At 38.3% G+C, this 24,187-nt stretch overlaps 1 protein-coding gene across 1 annotated transcript in view; it reads left to right on the top strand.

Annotated features, from left to right (window-relative positions):
* Positions 1-21,165, top strand: part of PIGK (phosphatidylinositol glycan anchor biosynthesis class K) — a 63,443-nt gene extending 42,278 nt beyond the window's left edge. The window contains exons 10-11 of the mRNA XM_017824899.1: positions 2,770-2,845; positions 19,941-21,165. Coding sequence (XP_017680388.1) covers positions 2,770-2,845; positions 19,941-20,057 — 193 coding nt within the window. The 3' untranslated portion in view covers positions 20,058-21,165. The remainder of the gene's footprint in view (positions 1-2,769; positions 2,846-19,940) is intronic.
* The last annotated feature ends 3,022 nt before the right edge of the window (positions 21,166-24,187 follow it).

The following is a 24,187-nucleotide window of genomic DNA, read 5'->3' as shown; positions in this document are numbered from 1 at the left end:
GGCTTTAGATGGTGGCACTGCAGTATCACCGTGATGAAGACTATGCTATTTTTATCAAATTTGCAGAGATCATTTACTGTGAGTTATTCTCGCACTTTATTTGGTAACCTCAAATGCCCAAAGTTTACTGAGCCACTGCTTTTTATACCTTCTTGCTTGTTGATGACTTGCTCCCAGTAGAGGATGTAGTTGGGCAATATATCATAGAACTTTTTTGTCAGGAGTTTTGATCTTCCACGCCTTAATTTATACAGTTTCTTGTAAAAGATGGAGATACATGCTCATCCAGTTGAGGAGGCTTATCTGTAGGAGAGAAGAATCAAAACCCTTTTGTAGACTTGACAGCTAGTACATCACTGAATACATTTGCAAAAAGTTCATGGCATTTAAGCAAAAATTTTGAGAGAACATTTCTGAACTTTTCTTCCAAAATACCTGTGTGCATGTCTGTACACATATTGTAGTGTGGGTATATAAATGTAGATGTGTATGTAAATATATTATAATGTGCATCTAGCCTAATCTATATCTTATAATTTCTTTATATAAAAATGTGGTGTAGTTCAAGTGATTTTTTTTTTCAGAAAGTAAATTAGAAAAAATAAAAATGTCTTTCTTGATGTTTAAAAACTCCTATCAGCCTAATTTCAATTTAAATCTAATTACTTGAAAATACGTGTTTATACTGTTCTCCCCTCCCTATTTTTGTTTAGTTAAGCTTCCTAAGGCTTAAAATTATCTTGATCGTTTTGCTTTATCTTTTTTAATCCTTTGACATTTGAAGAAAGGTCTTTTTTTCTGCAGTTGACAAGGAGGGTGTTTGACTGTGGAAGGGAATGCTGATTCTGTCTAGACAGAAAACCTTGCCAAGTACCCAAGGTCCTTGACAGAACAGACACACAGGCTTTGCTTTTATTCCTGCTAACATTCAGATTATAGTAATTTTAGCTGTTACTTGAAGCTTCAAGTGTTTAATTTTGGGATTTGAGTTACTCTTTTCCTTTTTTCCAGATTTTCAGTGCCCTGTAAAGACTGTAGAGAGAAGTGTTCCAGATATTGATGAATATTGTGTGGTGTGTACAGTTGTTTCATATCGAGAACTGTGGCTAAAAAAAATGGGTTTATGTAGCTGGTATCCATAAATCAAGGTGTTGTGTCAGCTAACAGGCTCCCAGAAGTAATCTCCGATTCCCACTGACTGTGGTGTGTTTGCCAGTCAGGACAAATGACAGGAAGTGGGAAGGAAATGAGTGGAAAAGTTCCTTCCGTGCACTGTGATGGAGTTGCCGAGCCCACTCTAAGTTGTGTTGGTTGTGTTGGACTATAACAGCAGTGTATTTCGTGGTGAAAGTACAAATTCATCTTTGTCATAATAATCCAAAAACTCTAAAAACCATATCAGTAGATGAGCTATGTGTGCAGGCCAGCTGCAGGAGTTCAGAGCATGCTTACTTCATTTTTTTTCAGCACATTAAAGGGTTCTAGGCAGGCTGGCACTGAGATCTTTGAAGTATTGCCGTGTTTCTTTCGTTCTCTGCTTCTAAATTTCTTACACAGTAAAACTTTCATGCTTTCATACCCTGTTCGTTACAAATTTCTGGATAGTCAGGCTCTTATTTGGAGCTTAAAGCCTTTTAAACCACAGCTGAAATTCAGCAGTGGAAAAGGGAGGAGTTGTGCCCTTGTTGTCCTCTCTTTTACCACGGCCTGGTGACTCCCAGTGCAGAGACTGAGCCTGTACTTTCTAGCTCTTACCTGGCAGCTGCTCTGCAGGTAAATTAACCCAGCAAGTGTGTATAATTTTTGACTAGAATGGGTATGAAGTAGTAATCTAATCCTGGAAAATAACGTATTGGCCACAATTTTTGTCTGAAAATAATTCTGCTTGAACTTTAGAGAAAGGTCTGTTTTTATCGAGATTTTTTCCCCTCCATTCATTTCTTCTCATATAACTCAAATTCCTGTATTCAGAACTCTCAGAAATATAGAGGAATGGCTGATGAAAAACTTGAGTGATACTTTGAAAATATAGCACATGCTGTGCAGTTCCAGTAGATGAAAGCAGTATGGTTGAAGGGTTTAAAGCATGCTTTCATATTAATTTACTATCATTTAAATATTCTTCTAAGAGACTGCTTATGGATTCTGATTTTTCAACTGCAGCTACAGTTTATTCAAAGTTTAAAGGGTTGTGATGCATATTCTTTGTGAAGTATTCTGCTCTTTTTTTTTTCACACTAGTTTTTTGGCTTTTTGGTAACCAGTAGTAGGAATATTTGTGGTATTAAACTTCTGCCACACCTAAACATTGATGCCACTTGCAGCAAAAATGGGAAATGGTGAATAATCCCTCTTGCCTTTGGAACTGGTCATATTTGAATTGTGTTGGCAGGATGGAGTGAAGAAGCTTGTACTGTTAACGGGGCTGAACCTGCTCTGTAAATGCATAAGGCTTTTTATACCGTGGGGATTTCAATCCAGCTTTCACCAGTGCTTTGTTCACCTAAAACTAAATGTAAAGGTTTTCCTAGGTTTCTGCTGCTAAATTTGTGCTTTATGTCAGGGAAGAAATCCACAATGTTACACACATTTCTGTTTACTATAAATTTATTCTTTTGCTCAACTTCATAAGAAATATATTCCATTACTGTCACAAAATACACTTTTTCTTCACCATAAGTAAAATATCCCTGAAACTCCTAATTTCAGTAAATTAATTTGGTAGACATTGTACTAACTTTGACAAATGTGAACTTAATTTCTTTGCAGGTTTCCAGAGGATGAGTTGGCCACAGAACCACTAAAATACGCTGAACAACTTCCTGTAGCTCAGATAATACACCAGGTATGTCTTTCTATTTAAACATTTCTTTGAAAATAAAGAACATCTGTAAGACTTAAACTGCTTTTCTAGGTCACACAGAATTAATGTCCTTATGCTGTAAGCATGTATAAACAAGATACTCTTGTTCAGATGACAACTATTAAATTATAAAAGTCTTATTCTGAACGTGGCACCGAAAGATGTTTGCTGTATGACACAGTTAACACTTCAGATCTTGTTGTTGGAATTGTTGTGTGTCTACTGGTAGAAAAGAAAAAAAAAAATCACTTAATTTCTTCAAATTTGCATCTTGACCTAAATCATACTCCCCCTCCTGCAAAAGCAGCCAAAGTGTGGAATCATCATTGTGGAATAATTGTCATGATGAGTTGAGCAGGGAAAACAATCTCTGCTCCTAATACAGTTCTGAATTAGCACCATTTTTATTTCCAACTATGGCAGTATCATCTTGCTTTCTGCTTTGCATGGGGTTTTTTGTTTACTTTTTGTTTTGCACAATAAATAAATAAAAAGAAGGTTGATGTGTTTTCCCAGATAGTGCCTTTTTACGGTGTCTTTATTTAAAAGCAATACTAATCTTTTGATTTAAGTAAACAAATGAGGGATGATGTGAACATATGAGCTGGTTTTGAATGCTTAAAGATCAACAGGAACAAATAAAAGTCCACTAAGTCCCCTAATAGAATTTTGTAAACTACTTTATTAAGTATTAATTATTATCGTAGATCTTTCCAAGTGCCTTTGTCAGTCAGTGTTTTTAAGCAGTTGAGTTGCATGCTGGAGGACTGCTGGTTTTACCATAAAGGAAACATAAGCCTTATTTTAAAACTTTAAAGTGTACAAGTCTTTTCTGCGAGATGTAAACACGAGGGATTTAAAAACTTTTGGCTGAAATCTGCACCTTTGGGACGAATCTCTGATGTGTTCAGAACGTGGAAGATTGAAAATCAGGACCAGTTTGTGTGTCAGGAACTCCCTGGTGTTGTCAGAGCTTCAAATGACCCAACAGCCTGCAAATGTCACATTTAAAATTCTGTCTTCATGCCTGACTCTCAGCATAAATGAATTAAACAGCAGAGCAGGCAGCCAGTCAATATGTTCTTAACAGTGAGAGTGAGCAATGAAACAGTTTGGGGGTTGTTTGGAATCAGTAAATAGAAAGTGCATGGAGTGGCTCACCTGGAGGAAAATTTCAAATAGGAAACAGAATTAACCTTTAAGATGGTCGACCAGACAAAATGTCATAGCAATATTTTTCCAGCATTAGGTGGGTAATAACCAGGGAGGGTTCATTTGGCTGCTGTGTGCAACAGTGCAGTGCAATATTGCACCGTGGGAAGGCAAAAAGCTGCTTTTCTGGACTCTTACCTGTTTGCTGTATTTGCCAGTGGTGCAGAGCTGGGGCCTGAACGAGGCAGCAGAACAGACCCAATAGGACTGGAAATGCCAGGGCAACCTTTGTATGAACAAGTGTTTCTTTTACTTTGATAAAAAAGAAGGAAATTATAAGAAATTATAAAATGACATGAGTAAATCCAGTGAATAGTATTTATGGTGTTATGAGACTGTCTCCAAATGGATAATCAGGGTGTTTTAATATGAGCGTTTGTTGTTGGTCATGTTAACCCATGTTTTGTTTACCTCTAGAAAGAGATAATAGCATCAGTAATGCATATTTTTAGCATAAAGAGTCATTAAAATTTCACAGTGGGGGACAGGTATCCTAAATCAGTATAATGCTGAAGTGCATTTTAATTATAGTTGTTAGCCAACATGGCTGTTAATACTGTCCAAATTTTACTGTAAATCTATTGTCCTGAACACTGCTAATATGCTACATGTTTTCCTTGGGTATTTACATGTGATTTCTAACATTCTCTTCAGTACTTCATCGCTGGTGTATTAAAAAATATTATACTTATGGGCAGACATTACCTTTTGATTTCTAATCTGATTATTCCACAAGAAAATGTCAGACTTGGTACATCCTGTTTAATGAAAGGAAGCCCAGGATCTGATTTTGGGATTGATCTTAAACTTTATGGCACTAGTAATTATTTATTATTATAGCAGTCTAAAAACAAAAGAATAACAACCCTATAATGTTCACAGTTCCATTTGTCAGAAACATGTTTTATTTAATGCATTAGACCATGGTTAATTGAAAAGACAAATGTGAAAAAATAAAAATAAATAGCAGAATGGAAACAAATACTAACATTTAGAGCGCTCCTTCTTAAACACAAAACAAAATCAGACATTAGTAAATAAAGTAGCTTTCTCCCTTTTCAAAAACAAAAAGGAAAAATGTGTGCTTTTAACTGAAATAAAAAAACCACTAGTGCTTGGTAAAGGAGTGCAGTCATTAATATAAACTTGTTAAAATGGCAAAAATTGAATTTTCAGAATAATACCCACATAAGACAGCCTTTTTAATGATGTTCTTTGTGTAGAGCCATGTGTACAATGCTGCTACTGAGGATAAGTTTGGGAACAGTAAGGCCAAAAAAAACCTCAAACCGTAAGGGGAAGAAAAAGGAGAGACTACTTTAATTCTGTGCTTGTCTTTAGTCAAAACAGGTCTGATGGGAGAAAAGGGGAAACTGCATTTGGGAAGATTGTTTTCATCTATCATAAAGGATATTTATTGCTGGCCTTGCAGTTCAGCAAGGTATTTTAATAGAAGTACCTACCTTCAGTGCCAGTGCTTGTGATCAGAATGTCAGTGTGTTAACATATTTTGCCTAACTGGGATTTGAGATATTGAAGAGGCTAAAATTGTTACAGGTGTCTCACTGATGGAAGAACGTTTATTGATGAAAGGCAGTAGATAAATGCCAGATCTCTTGATGTTGTTATAATTGAAAACAAAATGAAACAGCAAAATCAGACCACGATCAACTTGCATACTTATTTCAGTCCACTCCAAACCACTAAGCAGATAAATGAACATTAAAAAAGGATGGTATTTCAGGACACTGAGTTGCAGCCCACAGGTGGCAATTGCACAATTTACTTGGTTTGCAGTTGCAGATTTACTTAAAAATATTTGAGTTCCTAGGTATTTTCTCTTGTGGTAGAATGAGTGGGGGAATGTTAGATGCAATTCCTAATTTAAGGTAAACCGAGTTTCCTTTTGGAGGTATGTGTGTGTTTGGTTTGTAGAAGTTTTAACCTGTGCTTTTATATAAAATTAAATTTAAATTTAAGAAGGACGACGTGGGAGGATCTCCAGTTATAGATGCAGAGGCTGAGGGCCATCAAAGAATGCTGCAGAGCTGCAGTTCTGCAGTAAATCTTGCAAGCAGGTCTTTGTTTCCATCATTTCTGTGCTTCTGTACCAAGTTTAAAACCACAATCCACCCCCACCATCCCCCCAGATAAAATCCTTTTGCTTTGAGAATTAATTTTTTTGCTCCTTCTCAGTACCTCCTTCTCACATAGTAGAGGGCTGTTAGTTTGTTGCATTTGTTGATGTTTTTCTGGTTTCATGCAGGTTTAATTGACAGAGGTTTTCTTCTGCAGCATTTGCCAGAGATTGTTGAAAGAGTGTTAAGAAAACAGAACACACAAATGCTGTATAGATTTTTTTTTTGAAGTATCTCTTTATTATCTATAACACAACAATTTTAGCTCTCAGACTTAAATGTTTTCACAAACATTAAATTAAAGTGGTTTTATGTGGCTTACGATCTTTGTGAAACACTCAGTATGAAAATTAACCCATCACAGGTTGGTGCAGTCTTGAAAGCATAACTTTAAAATTCAGTGTTCCCACTGGTGCCTTGCCCAGGGCCTTGTAGGAGGAGTTCCCCTGGCACTCAGTCTGCCTCTGTCCTGATGGTGGAGTCTTGGTTCCTATAAATGTTTTATAAAAGCCATTAGTGTTCAGAACTTTGGTTAAGTATGCAAAGTGTTTAATAGCATAGCAGTAACCCAGATTTTTATTTTTACTTTTGATGCAGACATTAGTTTTTGTTTATGAATAATAATTTATTAAAAGTTTTAAAGTACTTTGATAAGTGATACTTGCGTTTTACTGTGTCTTTACAGGCTAAGAGGTTCAAAAGCAACTTGTGATACTTAGATGTGTCAGGTTCAATGTGTAAAGTTTTAGACACAGCTATTTATACATTCTTTGAAAATCCATTCATGTAGCTGTGTTTGAAAATAACTTGAAAGCATATCTTGCTTTTTAGAACTCTGGTCGTGGTATTCAGCTAGATGGTGTCAGAGATAAAATATGACCTTTCACCAAAAGTTCCAAATTCTGCTGCACCTGCTAGCACAGACACAGGTCTTCTCAGGCAGGGATGCTTTTCTTTCCAGAACTAAATGTTTTGAGGATTATTGAAAATTGAATTTTTCATAGCAGCAAACATTAGAGAGTACTCTCCCTTCAGAGCCCAGTTTTATTTTAACAAAATGCATTACTTGGCTACCCAACAAAAAGCCTTGTGATGTGTCAGCTTGCACTAGGACACCTGCAGTTCTGAGCAACATGCTGAAGACAGTGTTGTCCTCTTATCATGACCACTTTGAAGTTCACTCCCTAAGATTTCTTCTAATCTTAAATTTAATTTAAAAAGTTGAGTAGCAGAATCTTGCTCTGTGTATGAGTCATGTCATATATTAAGAATGGCACAGTCCCCCATGTCTGACTCACTCCAAGAAATCACCAAACACAATCGTGACTTGGTTGTAGATGGTACAGATCTTTTACTGGCAAAACATTCAACTAGAGGCTTTCAGGCTTTTTTTTTTTCATCTGGTGAAGTACTGCAGAGTCAGAAATGGTATTCAGGACCTTCAGATGGAATCCAGTGGTCCATCAGGTTTTTTTAATCACAGAAGACGATGATGTGGTGTTAACATAAATTACTGATCATTGTTTTCATTAGCAAGGCATGGCTGCTTTTTTGTTATGCTTTTCATCTGAGCATAAGGGAAGCAGAGACTTGGTAAAACAGTCTCTTGTCTTCCATCTTCCCATTAGACTCTCGTGGGTGATCCCTCTCTGCCTGTCCATGATGGTTATTTTACTGTTTGTCAACCACAGGGGAAGTTCTGCTGGTTTATCTCTTTGTTAAATTGTAGTATTAGATGGAAGCTCTTCTCTTAGTCTTCAAGACAGAATAAAGATAAATATCTTAGAATTATTTTTCTTTCAAAGGCTGCCTCCCAAATCTTAAAAATCTAGTCGTAATTATGAGGAACTTCATTTCTGTAAGGCCAGAGTACCAAAATATTAATGTATGGGGAGCACTTCCTTTGTCTGCACACAACACTGCTCAGCAGAGCCAGAAAAGAGGCATGAGTGGTTTTTGTTGCTGACCAAGCATTACAGGGGAACTGAATGTAGTTTTAAATTTTTCCAATTATACTGAACACAATGGATTGAATAACTAAATGCATTGAAAGGTATCTTGCATGAGGAACCTGAACAGTCAGTTGTGGGGTTCTTGTTTTTAACCCTTTCCTACTAGAAATACCACACTGAGCAGTTCCTGTAAGCCAAGAAGGGGAAATTTTGCCATGCCTGTTCCAGCTTCCCAGAGACATTTAGAGATGCCATTTGGTAGCTTTTTCTTTCCAGAAATGTCTCATGCATGGTCATCCTTTCCTCCCTGTTTATGCCTTAAAGCATGTAACTTTACCTCCTTCCTTACACTTGTAAAAAATTAAACCAAAGTATATTTTAAATCTGTAAAAGAATTACCTCTTTTTGCCTGTTACATACCCTGTTAAGAACAGTTAGTTGAGCAAGTATCAAAATTTGAAGTGCATGTAGATAATTAGCTCCTCTGTGCATCACTAGGATCCAGTCTCTGCTGTCATGTCTTGGAATGTGAATTTATCCCTTCTTCACCTTCACCCAGCAAGGTGACAGTGAGCCCTGGTCCCTGCTCTCCCTCAAAAGCAGTCATCTCTTCAGGGAGACAGGGAGACGCAGTAGCAGACACGGATGCAGCTGCTGCAGTGTTTTCAAAATGACCATTTTGGGCTGTCCAGGTCCTGCAGTTTGGACAAAGAACTGTCGTTTTTCTGAGGTTGTGTCTCTTTTCTCTTTCCCAACCTATGAAAACCCTGACATGTCCAGACTGGTGTTGTATCTTCATTCTCCTTTGGCACAGCGTGGGAGATCAGTTTGACAGGCAGCTTGGAGTAATTTAACCAGTGGCTGCCCCTCAAGTGGCCACATTCCACTCCCACCCTGTCCTGGTGCTCGTTAAGCACAGCAGTGAGGTGAAAACTACTGCTTGGAAAAAAAAATAAAAGGCATTTCTTCAGTCTGGCTGAGTCTCTGAATTTCTAAAGCCAAGCCGGATAGGTAGTATCAGCCAAAATTAATAAAGTGTTCTTGTATTCCCTGAAAGATTTTGTTTATGTTTCTCACAAACAGATGAGAAAGAGTGAAAATAATTGTTGTTCTCGGAGGTTGAAATGGAAATACACTTAAGGCTTTGGGCATATCATGGCAGTGCTCAGTTTGCCCTTGAGAATACTGCTAATATGAGGCTTTATATGTGACTGTAGCATCATCCATTTTGTGGATTATGAGACATCAGTTTCATACCCACCAGCATATAGAATTGTCAGATATACTATTAAAAAAATATATGAAAAGATACCCTGGCTCTATAGCAGCTGTAATTGTTCGAGGTGCCACGTTGGATTTGCAGCTTCTTTAAGAGGTAATTCCTGTAACCGTTTCTTTTTAATAAGCACTATTTAAGATGTAAAATGAAGGAAGAGGTTCAGGAAATGACTGTAACATGCCAGGCTTTTGTAGAGTGCTGTAGATCTTTGTGGTTTACTCATCTGAACTTCAAATAACTGCATTTGGAGGGCAGGTAGGAGCTGTATGACCACGGACTCAAAAAATTATATGTCTTATATTCAAAAAAATCTATTTGAGCCTTTTTACAGCTGAACCAGCCATGTGTTTGAAGATCCCGTATGCACAAACCCTTCAATATGCACTATTGATTTTTCTGTGTCTTTGTTTTGGCGTGGGACTGGTTGTGCCACGATCTGCTTTTGTTGTGCCCTCAGCTGTGATTTTAAGGCCATGGTTACTGTTCCTATTGTGCTGCATCTGTGCTCAGAGCTTTACAGAGAGAGACAGCTTCAGAAATGCTTGCAGCTTAAAGTAAACTTGAAGCAGCACGTCGGCAAAAAGCAATCCAAGGTTAACAGTGAGAGGTTCTGATTTGCAGACCAAGGCTGTAAAAGGACCATTGTGTTAATCTCTTCTGACTTTCTGCACAAAGCACACGGTTACTTTATTTATATTCTCCCTTCTTTTGGCTGCAGTGGCATCAGGAAGGGTGAGGAAAAGGGAGAGAGCTGAGGCTGGGAGATGTTTATTCCAAACACGGTGGTTAAGGGGAGAATAAAACCGAGGAGGACAATCAAGGCGTGTTGGTCGCTGTCCGTGGTGACAGCAGGTGTGCACAGTGTTGCAGCTGCTGTGAAGGACCAACATGTCCGTGGCCCGTGGGTCTGGGTTGCTGACATCACTGCTATAGATAAAATATCAATAGCTATCTCACTTTGGTTTGGGCAGCTGATCTTGGGACTGCTGCTGTCAGTGCCAGTGTAAGGAGGCTATTTTTAAGTGAGTTCTGTGCTTTGAGACTCTTCGCTCTCCTTTGTGGTCATAATAAGCTTGGCTAATGTCAGCTTTTTTTTTGGCTAAAATTATCTCTTCAGCCATTTTCACTCTCAACATTTTAGTCCTCTCTTAAGGATATAATTCACTTTTTTCATCATCTTGGCTTCCATGAGATTTTTTTGGTGATCTATTGGTCTGCATTCATTCACATTTATCACTTACGAGCCTAGATTCTTAGATATTCCGAGTCTTTCTGGGTCCCATTTATTTGCTGTTCCTTCAAATATTGAAAAAGTGAATGCTATTTAGGACAGTGTGATGAGTTGTCTCCAGAGGGGGGATGCTGAATAGGTTTCAGTGCATAATGGTATGCAAATAATATACCTCTGCCTCACATGGGAATAGACTAAATATCTGCACAAGCTGTCTGTGACCTTAATAGGTTTGTGGGCATCAGAATACACCATGTGCTGCTGCAGCAGAGTATCTGATGTACAAATACTGCAGCTACAAATATACCAGCAATGCAGCTGGTGTGCGTTTGTAACACAGGCAGTAGGTTTTAATAATAGTCACCATTAATTAAGCAGGTGATGCCTAATGTCGTACATTTAGAACATGCTACGTCATTACACTGGAAGAGTGTCTTCATGCATGATACAAGGGGGAACTGAAAAACACACAGTAAATTGGTAGATAAGCTGTTCCATTAAACTGGTTTTATGTTGATGATGTTTCAAATGTAAAAGTACCTTTTAAAATTTTTGCTTCTTTTTAGTTTATTTTTATTACAGGTTCTAGAGCAATTCAGGAAACAGATGCTGGGTTTAAAAAAAGCTTTGCTTTAGCAAAGCTTTCTATGCGAGAGAATGCATTCTTCCTAAAATTTCATTTTACTTAAATTAACTTGTATTTCCACTGAGGATGGCTTATATTAAGCACAAAGGGAGGCTTAGCAGTTTAGACTTCCATCAAATAAACTGCATAACTAAAAAGAGAAGATGCCAAGCCTCACATACTTATACTTGAAAGTATTGTGTTCTCTCTCATGGGAACTCGAGATTAGAGAAATTATAAAGGCTTTGCATAAAAACAGGGAGTTAGAATTAATTTTTGCTTAAGCAGGGAAGTGTCAAAAGCCTATTATGGTAATTTTTCAATTTTGTCTTAACTGTTCACACATTTTAAAATAGTTGTACAATTGAGTGGAGCCATAATTGATGTGTTGTGGCTGCTTTTTTTTTTTTTTTTTTCCTTGGGCCATCATAAAACAGCTTAGGTGCACTTAGGCGTGGAAATAGTAGGTCTGCTAATTAAGTAGATGAAAATTTTTATGTCATAGTGAGAAAATTTACCTAATGGATTGGAATAGTATTCTAAGAATGGTTCCCCTATTCTTAATTACATCCAAGTACCAAATATCAATATTACATGAAGACAATTAAACCACAAAAACCTTAGTGGGAAAGCATAATTTCTAGCAGTAGAATTTTGGGGTTGTAGAGATGATCATGGTCATTATTATTATTATATTAAGCAGTAGCAGCAAAAGTCTGCATTTAAAAAAATGCTTTATTAATGGTCTTTTAATGTAAATTAAAAGCTGAAAATATCATGGAATGAAGAGCTACTGCTACATTTATTTTTTTAATCTTTATTAAATTAAAAAATTATAAATCTTGGCTGTATGAGAAAAACCTGTGAAGTGCTATGGTGTAGTAATGCAAAATTTATGGCTGAACTAAAATAAATTTTAGGACTTCCCTAATTAAAGGAAAAACTGATTTAGCGAAACCTTTTAATGGTAAATTAAATCGCTGTTTCTTATGGTAAATACAGTGTTTAACAGCAGAAATACTGTTCCAGAATTACTTTCAGTTTGGAGATCAGTTTTGCTGTTCTTTAGTATTTGTGTCTCTGGAATAACAATGGCAGGAATGAGGCAGACAAGTGTGTGCATGGAGGGCTGTGTGGAGTAGAGGGAAAGGAGGGGATGCTCTAAGATCCTAAAGCAAAGAGATTTCTTACTCTTTATTCCTTATTTTATTGCTTAATAGTGCATGACATTAGTGTGTGTGTAAGCACATGCACAATTTGAGTGTAAGACTAAATTCTTGACTTAGTTTGTGTTACCTGTCACTAAATACATGCAGGATCAGGACCTTCCTATATAAAGGAAATTACTGAAGTATGTTTTAGTAGGTTGTCCAAGATGCAAGATTTAATTCCATTTCTGCTGTCTGTTCAGTGTTCTGTAACATTTTCATTTCTCACATAACCTTGTACAATTTTTATTAATCATTACTTTTTTATTGTTTACACATGAAAGCTTCCCTGATAGACAGTGTTTATTTAAATGGTATTCCAGTGAGTAATAAAATTAGCAGTAGGAGTTTTGCTAGATTTTTCTATCTACTGTATTTCTTCTGAGCTTATGCAGCATAAAAAGTAGCTGTTACCAATAAGCTCACATTGATAAGGAAAAAATATAAATGTTATCAATCTTGACTTATTTTGCAGTGCTGTGATGGCAGATACTTTTCTGAACACTTCTCCTCAGGGGAAAGCACTGTTAGCATCAAACATATCCCCACATTTATCCCACTTAAACATGTAATTCTAGGTGTTATTGGTGATTTTTTTGTGTTAAGTTAATTATATTTTATTTACTCTCCAGTAGCTCGCTGTGAGGAGCACAGCAATGTAACTCCCAGCTCTTGACAGGGGTGATGAATGGCCAGAGATAGAGATATTGGCAGGCTGCTCTCCAGTGCTTTGTCTGGAATTGTTTTCCTAAACAATTCAGAGGGTTGAAATTTGATGAAATCATTTCCATTGGAAGAATGAGTGGAAAGGGTAAATGAATGAAGGCTCCAGTAATGGAGCAGTTGTGTTCATGCTGTTGGACAGAGCAGACAGGAGCCTCTGCTGTGCCAGGAATGGTTCCTGCTGCCAGTGCAGAGATGTTTGTGTCCACTTTGGGTCTGGCAAATCACACACCCAGGTTTGGAGGCCCCCTGGTGCCATTCCTGTTGTGTTTGCCTGGTGGGTATCATTTACCTGAGCACTGGCTGGGCTGAGAATTCACCTGCCCTGGGTCCCAGGTGCTGGGAAGGCTCCCTGTGATCAGAAGTTTTATATTATGTATTGTATATCACAGGTTGGAAGATTAATGAATAATTGTTAAACCACTAAAAGCACTTTGCAGTGCTGTGAAATACTGGGAGATAACACTGAAAGTAGATAGTAATAAGTAGAAGCTCATTTTAAAAAAGCCCTTATAGATTATGTGTTTTAGAAGGAAATGAAAAAGTAAAACTATCATAACAGTATTGTTATGTTACAGTGATTATACAAAGGAAATATTAAAAATGCAGTTGTTGGTATTGATGTTAATGTAGTTTAGCTGCTGTTCTTTCCCATACCCTTTTGTTGTTGATGAATGAACTTTCTTCATTATTCTATTAATATTTGAGATATCAGCAATCACGGCACTGTGGTTAGTAAATACAAACTGGGAGATTAGACAAAAGTACTTTAAATTGTTTTGCGGATTAACAGGCACTGTTTATGCTGGAGTTCTCTTCTGACTTTAATCTTGCTGTGGGCACAGAAAGGATTAAACTATTACTAGATGGCTGGAGTTATTTGATTTCTCTCACCCCCCCTGTGAGGACCCCAAAATCCAAGCTGGACCCGACAAATTAGAAGTACAGACTTCCACTAAAAGCTTTGAGGACATACTTTATGCTGTGATTTGCTTGTGATACATATAAATTCATTCTGAAATTAAACTTTGTTGTGTGCTTTGTGGTAAGAATTGAAAGGACTACCCAGTTTGAAATTCTAAATTGCAAGTAAACCCGAGTAGTTATGGAGTGGCTCTAGGAAATATATAGTGTGCTGTTGGCACAGTGCACTGGGTAGCAGAATTTAGCTTTTCCAAGGAGTTTCCTTCAGTTTGAGATCAGTTTTCTGAGACAAGAAGGAGTCGTTTCAGTTGTGGATCTGAGGTTAGCCTTGAATTTCAAAGACCTGTTTTGAAATGTGGATCCTTTTTCGGATTTCAGCACTGGTCTTTACCACAGACCCGAACGTAAAATCTGCTACCTTGAAAGAAAATCTCTAGTATTGCAGTGGAAGAAATGGAGAATTTAAATGGAGAATGACCCAGAGGAAAACTTGGAAATTTGCACCCCAAAATAGATAAAATTCACCCCAATGAGTGCAAGACCCCCAGGACTGGCAGGGGTAGAGAACTCCTCGGAGGGCTGAGCATGGGCTTTCCCCTGGGCTGTGCCTGGTGCTGCCTGCCAGGCAGCCCCACAACCCTCAGGGATGTTTTATACCACGTGTGCTGCAAGAAACAGCCCCAAACTGGGCCTAGGGCACTGGGTGCTGAAACTGCAGAGAGAATTAAGCAGGGATTAATTTGCAGTCCGATGGCTGCCACTTTGATGGGCTCGTTGGCACACGATGCTTCTGATAGGTTATTGTGGTGCAGTTGCAGAGGGATATTTTGCACTCGTGGTACAAACACCCACCATCTGCCTCGGGGGCGGGAGAACATCCCCTGTAACAAGGGTGATGTGCTTATTCATTTTTAAGGTTATGCCCCCTTTCTTAAAGCTCTGTTTGGGAAAAAGATGCTGGAGGAGATTGAAGAATTTGTGTATCTCTTTTCCATTTGGGAATTACTACATTCCTGGCTGTATGCACTGCTTTCTGTGCTGCCACATCTGAGTTTAACCCAAAGCTCCCTGTACCAATATTTTTGTCCTTACAGAGCTCATAAGGCAAAGGAAGTTCTGTTGGAAAACTGTTGGCTTATAATGATAAATTTAACAGGGTGTTTTCCACATGAAATGTTAATACATGATGTTTTAAATCTTATTTCAGTTCTCATGTAACATTTGAAAATTAAACCGTTCCTAATCTAATCACCGCTTCAGCTGTAATACTTTTTTATTATTTTTTGCATAAAACTCATTTTAATTGGAGTAACATGTACTGCATGTTTTATGAAACACCTTCACTGAAAGTCTTGGATACTTTCCATTCAGGTCCCTACAGACCCATCCAGTTTGAAAATACACTGTTTTATCCTCTCCTTAATTACAGTACTTGGAGCAACTCTCTGTTAACTGTTTTTAAGTTCCACAGGATAATGAGTATCTACCAGAACTAGAAAGCACAACAGAAAACTGTTCACAGGAGGAAGCTTGCTGTTGCTTAGCTACCTGTCTTTTTAATTTGGAATCTCCAGCAATTCAATAAGGACTAGTCCTTAAGCTGCTGAATGTATTTGTTCCTGACAGATTGTCCCATTTTGTGTGTGCATTTTTACCTGTGTGCTGCTGTTGTTCTAGTAGGGCTGAGAGGGCGTTTGTAACGGGGTTGTGTTGTGATGGAAATCACAAAACCTAAATGTGTCGGTTACAAAGGCAGTTCTTAGGTGGGTGCTACAACAGTGAAATTCAGAATAACTTGAGCTAAAGGAGTCTTGTCTCTGCTCCTCCAGGTCAGTCCCAGATAAGAACCAGTTCTGTGTAATTTGTAGGTAGTGCAACCAACCTGTAGTATTTTAATGGTACACATTCTGACATCAATTTGGACGTAATAAAGAGATGTAATTAATTTCAAATCAAAATACTTTGATGCTCAACATGTTTTTGGTCCATTTAGCAATTTCTCACAAGCAAAAAATTGCTGACTTTCAAGAATTGCCTGACTCTCACAGAAATTTGCTGGAATAAGACTCTGAACTAGGCAATGTTCATAGGAGAACTACTGAATTTTTTTTTAAGGAATCTGTGAGAAATTTTATTTTCACTAATGCTTTCTGATCAATCCTAAAATTGATATAAAGGGACAGTTTATCCAGGCATTGCTTGCAGCCACAGGACTGACGTAAGCATAGAAAGAATTTCTGTCTTATCTAAACTTTTTTCCAGTATGTGGCTGTAAAAAGAAAACTTTTTATTTGCTATTAAAGTACAGCTTGCTGACGTAATTTATGCAAGCAGCAACTCCATCTCCCGTGCAGATGGGTGTGATTCACAGGTGCCAAATGCAGCTTTTTGAACAGGAACTTCAGCACTGTTTGCTGCTGAGCTGATGTGCCCACCTGGACAGAGATTGGTTATTGACATTTTCTGTGGTATATTTGTTAGGATTTTAGAAGGATGAACTTGTTAGTTTGGCAGTTAAGTACATTTTTAATTCAGTGAGGAACTTTCTTGGGAATCTGTGAGCAAGTTAATTTAAAGAAAATCAGCTATTTCAGCTCTTACAGGTATATTTGGTAGGTTTAGACGTGAATCTGTGTAATCCCCTTTTAGGTATTCATAAGGTTTTGATGTGTATGTGTCCCTAGTGGAAAATACAGGCATATTTCAATATAATTTTGTACTCAATTAACCTCACTATTGACTTACAGGTGTTCAACAGAGTTGCATCTTTTTGCTCGTTTATTGTGGTTAATATTTATGCATAAATTCCAGTTTCTGGGTCTGTAAATCTTTCTTATTAAGATAATTTATTTTTAAGATTCCTGAGGATGTAGCTCTTGTATAGCCTGATATGATTTTTGTCATGCCTTCTTGGTTTTCATTTTAACATTGCATCCCATGACTTTAAACCAACTATATGTGTGTCCTTGATTTCCCAGTGCAAAGCCACTGCTGCACTGGCCTCTGTTTCCTTGCAGAATTCCGTGGATACTTCAATACATCTTCAATACATGACATGACAAAATGTAAAACCATACTCATAGATCACCTTATAAATATTTATTCATATAAATTCTTTAAAGAAATTAAATTACTTGTTCTATACAAAGTAGGAGAGAGAGGCTTTTAGTGTCACCGGCTGCAAATTGAAGTCATTTGTCTAGAAGGGTCAGGTGCCACTTTGTGGTGAGATACTTGTCTGAGATCCAAGAAGGGAAAGATTGATAGTACAAAGAGATTGATGGAGCAGGCACTGCAATATGCATACGAAGGGACGGGTTAATTAGGAGGATTTAAACAAGAAAGTCCCTTTGTGCGGGGAAGTGTCTTGCGCTGTTACTCTCAGAAGCGAGATGTGCTGGCAGCTTTTGGAACAGGCGGGTTCGGTTTTCAGAGCTATTTACTCTGAAGATGTGCAGTGGGGAATGTCAGCGAGGTGGCACATCACCCTCGGTGAGGTGGCACATCACCCTCTGTTACAACCCACCCCAGAAAAAAAGGGGGGGAGATAACCCAGGTTCTTATCAATAATTCCCTTGGGGTGGATTAGAGTGAAACGACACTGAATAATCAGTGTTTGAAAACATATATAGGTAGGGTTCATTTTAACAATTTTGTTTGAACAGGTATGTTAGCATTTTGGCTGTTGTTATCTATATCATCTATCATAGGGATAACCGCTGGGGGGAAAATGCATAAGGGAGAGAAAGGAAAGACAGGATAAGGGTAAGGGAGAGTAAGAGAAAGAAAAGCTGAAAGTGGAAAGATGTTATAGTCACTGCCCACGGGGTCCAGCGATGGGACTTGGTAGTTGCAGCTTTCATGTCTGTCAGTTGAAGTGGTGGCCTTGATCTGCTGGGGGTGAAGGAGGGAAGCCCCCACACTCCAAGAAGTTAGGAGTTATTATATCCATGGATGGTGTCCCAGGCCATGCCACGAGCCTCCAACCTCTCCTGGGTCTGTGCTGAGTTCCTGTGAGGGCTCTGGCCAAAGTGTTTTTCCAGCCTTTCAAGATTGTCAGAGGGGGGGATGGGCTTTGATAGGCCATGAGAGGTATAATGCAAAAGTCCTGCAGAAGCCTGCAAAAGTCCCTTGGCAATCCTAGAATGCATAAATCATGAACTGTTTCAGTCTCTGACACCCTCAGTGAGGTGGCACATCACCAGCAGCACCCAGGCTGCTCGAGGGGGACTTGGTGCTGCCCTCACATCTCTGGGTGTGTCATTGTTGATGTAAATTGTCATGCTGGCCCTCTGATTCCCATATCAGAGAAAAATCATTAATATTTCAGGCTGCTGAGTTCTTGGGGTGTCTCAAGTGATGTGACTTTGTTCTACTTTTTAATAGCAGGCAGGGTACTTCAAGAAAAATCTTAAAGCTAAAACTGTGTAGTTTAGAAAATGGGAGCCGAGCAATCAACAAACATTGTTTTTGTGTTGATAGGAAAGCTGTTTTGGAAGAACAGACGCTGCAAACTGTTCCTTATTGCATTAAAGTTCACCAGCCTCCTGGTACATTTAGAGGAGAATGACACTGAGACTGAAATGGCACCATCTTTTGTAATAGTTACTCATGTGGCAGAAAGAGAATTTTAGATTTGACTTAAATGCAACAAAACCAAAATACTCTGTGCCCTTTGTATCTCATTCTGTACAAGGACAAAATGGTGCCAATCTTTCAGCAAGGCAGGAATAAAAATCTCAGTGAGCACTTCAGTACTTATTATTGTAATAGTAAATCATCTCTGCCTGGAAGATCTGTAAAACACACCTGCTGAGGGCAAGAGTAGGCACAGGCATGAGGGACTGAGTTATACTTCTAAATAGTATAATTCTGATATTTTTGTCATTATATTTTTAATTAAAATTTTGCATTCATATAGCTTCATCTTATTCTTGGCCCTAGAGACAGATCTTGGGGTATGTGACAGTTCTGATCTTCTACAGTCCACTTCTCCATTCACTGAATGTGGAGTATCTGAATTTTTGTTTTAATAAGAGGAGGAAGAGGATAGGCAAGTTTTGTCTTGTCTAACTGCTAAGTCGTGAGACAGAAAAGGCCTTAAATTGCAGTGTATTATTTTTTACTGAAGATGAAAAATTTGTTCAAGTGGGACAGATGTTTGAATTGCAGAATATAATTCTACATTAAGGAAAGGCAGACTCAATGAGGCCCCTGGGAAATGTGATTGACATTAGAAACAATCCTATTTTGTTTTATGATATTCCTGTTATGATGAGTCTTTGCTTCTTACGTGGTCAGACTTCTGTTTACTCACATAATTCTCAGTACAAAAGGAGCTGTAGAAAATGGGTGGTGGAAAAACAACGCTCTCTTTTTTCTTTTCCACATTTTCACTTGCAGGAGCTGTTTTTCCTACTCACAGCATTTTTCTCTTGTATTAACATGAGACCAGAGACAGGAAAATCTGTCCAAACAAATGAGTTTGAACACGTCCCATGACACCAATAGGCACCGTTGGAGTGGTGGCTCAGGCACAGTTCTAGTGGCCTTTTTGTGGTATTTAACCTCCCTGCCTGAGTGACAGCTTGCCTCCCTTCAGCCTCTCCACCACATCACAAAGGAAGATGCTTCTACTTTGTGAAGAAATGCAGCTTATTGCTATTTTTCTCTACTGCAAGAATCACCTTTTTGCACTGGATAAACACAGTGCACTGCTTAATGTGAGAGCTAAATACTAATACTTTGTTTTTCTCTCTTTGGTTTTTCTTTTTTTTTCTTTCAGAAACCAAAACAAAAGGATTGGCATCCTCCTGGAGGGTTTATTTTAGGACTCTGGGCATTGATCATCATGGTTTTCTTCAAAACATATGGAATCAAGCACATGAAACACATCTTCTGAACTGGAACAAGGAAGACGTTTGCATTGGCTGCTACTTTGGGTTTGGGTTCCTGGGTATCACTTGTGTTCTCTGCACGTGGATTGTGGTTGTGGTGAAAAACACGGTTGAGATCTCACTTCTGACAGTTCTTTTGAAGTCATCTTTTCTGCTCCTCTTTCTGGAAAGATTGTAACAAATGGTTTTAATGTTACTGTTATTTTACTTTGTTTTGTTTTAAACATATTTTAATGCTTTTCTGAGCATTTTTTTCTTTCTGGTTAAACTTGAAAAGGGGCAGGATCTAAACCCAGTGACAGGTTGCTTCTGAATTTTAAGTGGGCAAATTCTTTTCCCCATCCCTCAGAGTAAATCCTAGAAGTAGTCACCTATCACTGAAGAACTGGACATTGTGTAGAATGTTATTTAAGATGTCATTTTATCAATAAAAATTTAAGCCACTTTGCAGACTTTGGCATGATGTATTGAAAGCTTTCTTCATAAAAATAAAAATACTCTAGAATATATTGATTTTTTTTCTTATTCCTTTTTCTTCTTGTAAAATGCAACCCTTACATCAGTCCTTTCACCTTAGGCACTCGCCTTTTGAGTTTAGGATTCTACGAGTTGGTGAAAGTAAAAAAAAAAATCATGACCTTGCTGAATCTACTTAAAAAATACAAAAAAAAAGCGAAACTACTTCACCGTGTCCATTAGAAACCCCTCATAGGTGTGTTGTATTTTCCCTGCATAGAATATGGAGTTGGATGCTTTCAGGATTTTCACTGCAGTGGATTTTTGCACAGAAGAAAATCGACTCTGGCATCAGGATGAAAAATGTTATATAGTGTACTATTGTATTCAGTAGTTTCCGAGCCCTTGGAAAACGTACTTTATTGCCTGGGTTTTGTAAATCCTGGTTTGGCCTATTGATTTGTTCTTCTTGGACATTTACTGATGAATGTATGCTAAAAGGGGTTTGTCTGTATAACATATTGATGCTAGTGAAGAGAAGAGCAAATGAGCAAATTTGTGCATGTGTAGAAACAAGTCTGTCAGCAAGGAGAAGCTTTTGCCCTGTGCTTTTGGGACCTGTTCTCTGCTTAATCATAATAAAGCTTACCTGGTGCATCCATGGTGTGAGTGATACATATCTCTGGAAATCATTAGGAATTATTTGTAATCACACATAATATCAGAGTCAATATATTTGCCTTAGGATATAGTTTTGAGCATTTTCCTATTGCACAGCATGTACAAATCCGGGTGCATAAACATTTTCATCCTTTTTTTTCTTCTCTTTCAGAGTGATTGTGGCATCCCAGCCTCGGGTTAGGGGAGGTGAACTTGTCAGAGCTGTGTCTTGGTGCTGGCTGGGAGGCTGCAGAGCAGCTGTGATACATCTCTGGAGTATTAAAGCCTTCTTTGTTTTCTCCACATATCTTCTGGTCTTGGAGAGAAAGAAGGTACAAAATGATCCATTATCAGGGGGGAAACACTTGCCTGTTGCACTTCTTTGTTGCACTTCTTGGTGAAGAGCAGGAATTGTTTTCAGTAGCATGTGCAAAGCACCAGGAACAGGGATTAAAATAAAAGCATTTGTACACCACTGTCCTTCCAGTTCTGTCAACTGATATCCTGTGGCAGATAATACTACGGATTTCTTCCCAGTTTCCTGATAAGCTTTAATGCAACTGGTGCACAGATACCCTCTGCCAACAATAATGCAATTTAATGTGGAAGAGAAGAGCTCTGTTTGCTGGATGGGTCTGAGCTAGTTCTGGATTTCTTCACAATGTGTTGGGTTTGAGGTGGTTTTTTGGTTTTGGTTTTTTTGGATACTGTTCTTCAAAAGCAAAACTTTATATCCAGAATCTGATGGTGACTTTTCCTAAAATCAGAACCCTCCTTTCCCCCCCCCAGCAATTTCTAATGCAAGAAGATCTGTTGTAGACACACCATGTAGAAATGTGTAGATGCGGTATAGAAATGAATCCTAGAGAATTCCTTAGAGGATTTCCTTAACTTTCCTTTTTTGATCCAACTCTTTTTCAATTGTAGTGAAGTGAATACTTTTAATCAAATATTTATTTTACAGGCAAGTTTTGTCACACTTTAAAAAGTGGATAAAGTGAAGTTGATGGAGCTCTGTGCCTTGCTTCAGTTGCACTTACTCAGACTCCTGAGGCTTTATTCAATTCTTCTTTTTCCCTCTTTCTGCCACCTTTTGCAGGAAGTGATAGAAACATCTACAGAACTCAGGATTTTGCCAGTAGCAGAAGATACCAAAGATTCTGTCTTTTTAAAAGCTTATCTGCGTGGGGAAAAGGAGGCAATTAGGTGGGTTATTAAAATGCAATTTATGTACAGAAGCACTCAGTAAGTGTGGCTGTGAAGGTGTTTAAATTGAAGTGAGAACAACAGTTTGACTGGAATGCAGCAAACTTTGCTTCAGGCATAACATTTTTGTATGCACAGAGTGAATTGAAATGGATCATTCTCAGAGACACCATAAAGTTACCTGTGCTACAATTATGAGACAGTATTTTCTGTGGTGTGATAACTTTTATTCTTTGAATAGTTACAGTCTGAAAGCAAGCCCAGAAATGTCAGGCTTGCCTGTAAGTGTGTTTTGTATGTTTATTTTTTTATTTGAAGTTAGTAATCTTTTCATTTTCCCTGAGAGCCCTTCAAACTCAATTTGAGATGTGGGCTCTGGGAACCAGCCAGGTCACCCTCACTCACAAACCACTTGTGTTTTCCAGGCCAGGCAGTGCTGCTGCAATACAGACACTTCCTCTGTTGTGCACAGATGATCTTTTTAATGGCATCCAGAAGACAAGCCAGATGGCAGTTTCTTGATGTTTCTTTGCACAGAAACTTAGAAAGCAGAATTAAATTTCAGCGTTTTGTGAGTCTACACAGAGAGGTCTGTGAACCAACCATGCCCGTGCTTGCAAACTGTTGTGCTTTCATGTGTGCACCCTGGACTGTGTCACTGCATTGACAGGTCCTGCAGTGGGGTTTGAAGACGTTGTTTGGAACACCCTGGATGATAAAAATGTAAGTTGATCGTTTCAGTTTTTCAGCTCTCTTTCAGGAACACCTATTGAAATGCATTGCTGTTATTGAGCTGAATAAATGGTAAGCTGCCATTCCCTGCCTGTCTCCTGAGCTGCGTGTGACCATGCCCAAATATTGACACCCACGTGTGACTCTGAGCTACACTTCCATAACAGACTGAAAAGTGAGATTCCTACAAAAATTAGTGGAGAAAGAAGCCTGAGCAGTGATGAGACAATCAGTGTTTCTTGGTCTGTGCCAGCTGAATGTTTTCATATTTATGTGACTGTCACCGTGAAATGCTGTTCTCTTAGCATAAGCAAATATCAGAGACCGTTCAGAAGTATCTTTGCAAACATCATTGGCGATAAAGTGCGTCTCTAGTTCCAGACAGTGGGTTGGGTTTTTTTTGTTGTTGGTGGTGGCTTTTTTTTTTTGGTGGTGGTGTTTTTTTTTTTTTGTTTGTTTTTGTTTTTTGTTTGTTTGTTTGTTTGTTTTTGTTTTGTTGTTTTTGTTTGTTTTTGTTTTGGTTTGGGGGGGTTTGTTTGTTTGTTTGGGGGTTTTGTTTGCTTGTTTGTTTTTGGTTTTTGTTTTTTTCTCTTTTTCTTTTTTTTTTATAGTTGGTTGGTTTTCCCTGCTAAAAGCTGGTTTGTGTTATTGATTACAGAAAAGGAAATGTAACTCGGTTCTAATTCTCTTGCTGAGTGTGTGTACACTGAGCCTGTTTCTGTCTCTTGTTTCAGCAGGCAGGGATTTCCATTCTCAGTTGACACATCCACAGAATGTACTGGAATTAAAGGGATCTTGTGGTCTAATCTGCCCTCAGAGGGGCATCACTGTATGCTGAAGCAGGGCTGTTGCACTGAGTCTGATTTGTGAAGGAGCTAAGACCAGGTTCAGCTGTGAATTCATCATGGGTGGAGAGGATTTGCTAAGTGATAAGGTCAGGGAGATGTTTCACTGAATTCCCATAAGAGTGATTTGAAGGACCAACTGAGGCAGGACAAGGGAAGTCTGCAGCTCTGGCAATCCTGATGCCAAGGGCATGTCACTCATGGGGTTTTTTTAAAGCTTGAGAGCTGCTTCTTTC

Source organism: Lepidothrix coronata, unplaced genomic scaffold, assembly GCF_001604755.1.
Source record: "Lepidothrix coronata isolate B3197 unplaced genomic scaffold, Lepidothrix_coronata-1.0 Scaffold114, whole genome shotgun sequence".
Lineage (NCBI taxonomy): Eukaryota > Metazoa > Chordata > Aves > Passeriformes > Pipridae > Lepidothrix > Lepidothrix coronata.
This window is presented reverse-complemented; position numbering and strand designations above follow the sequence as displayed.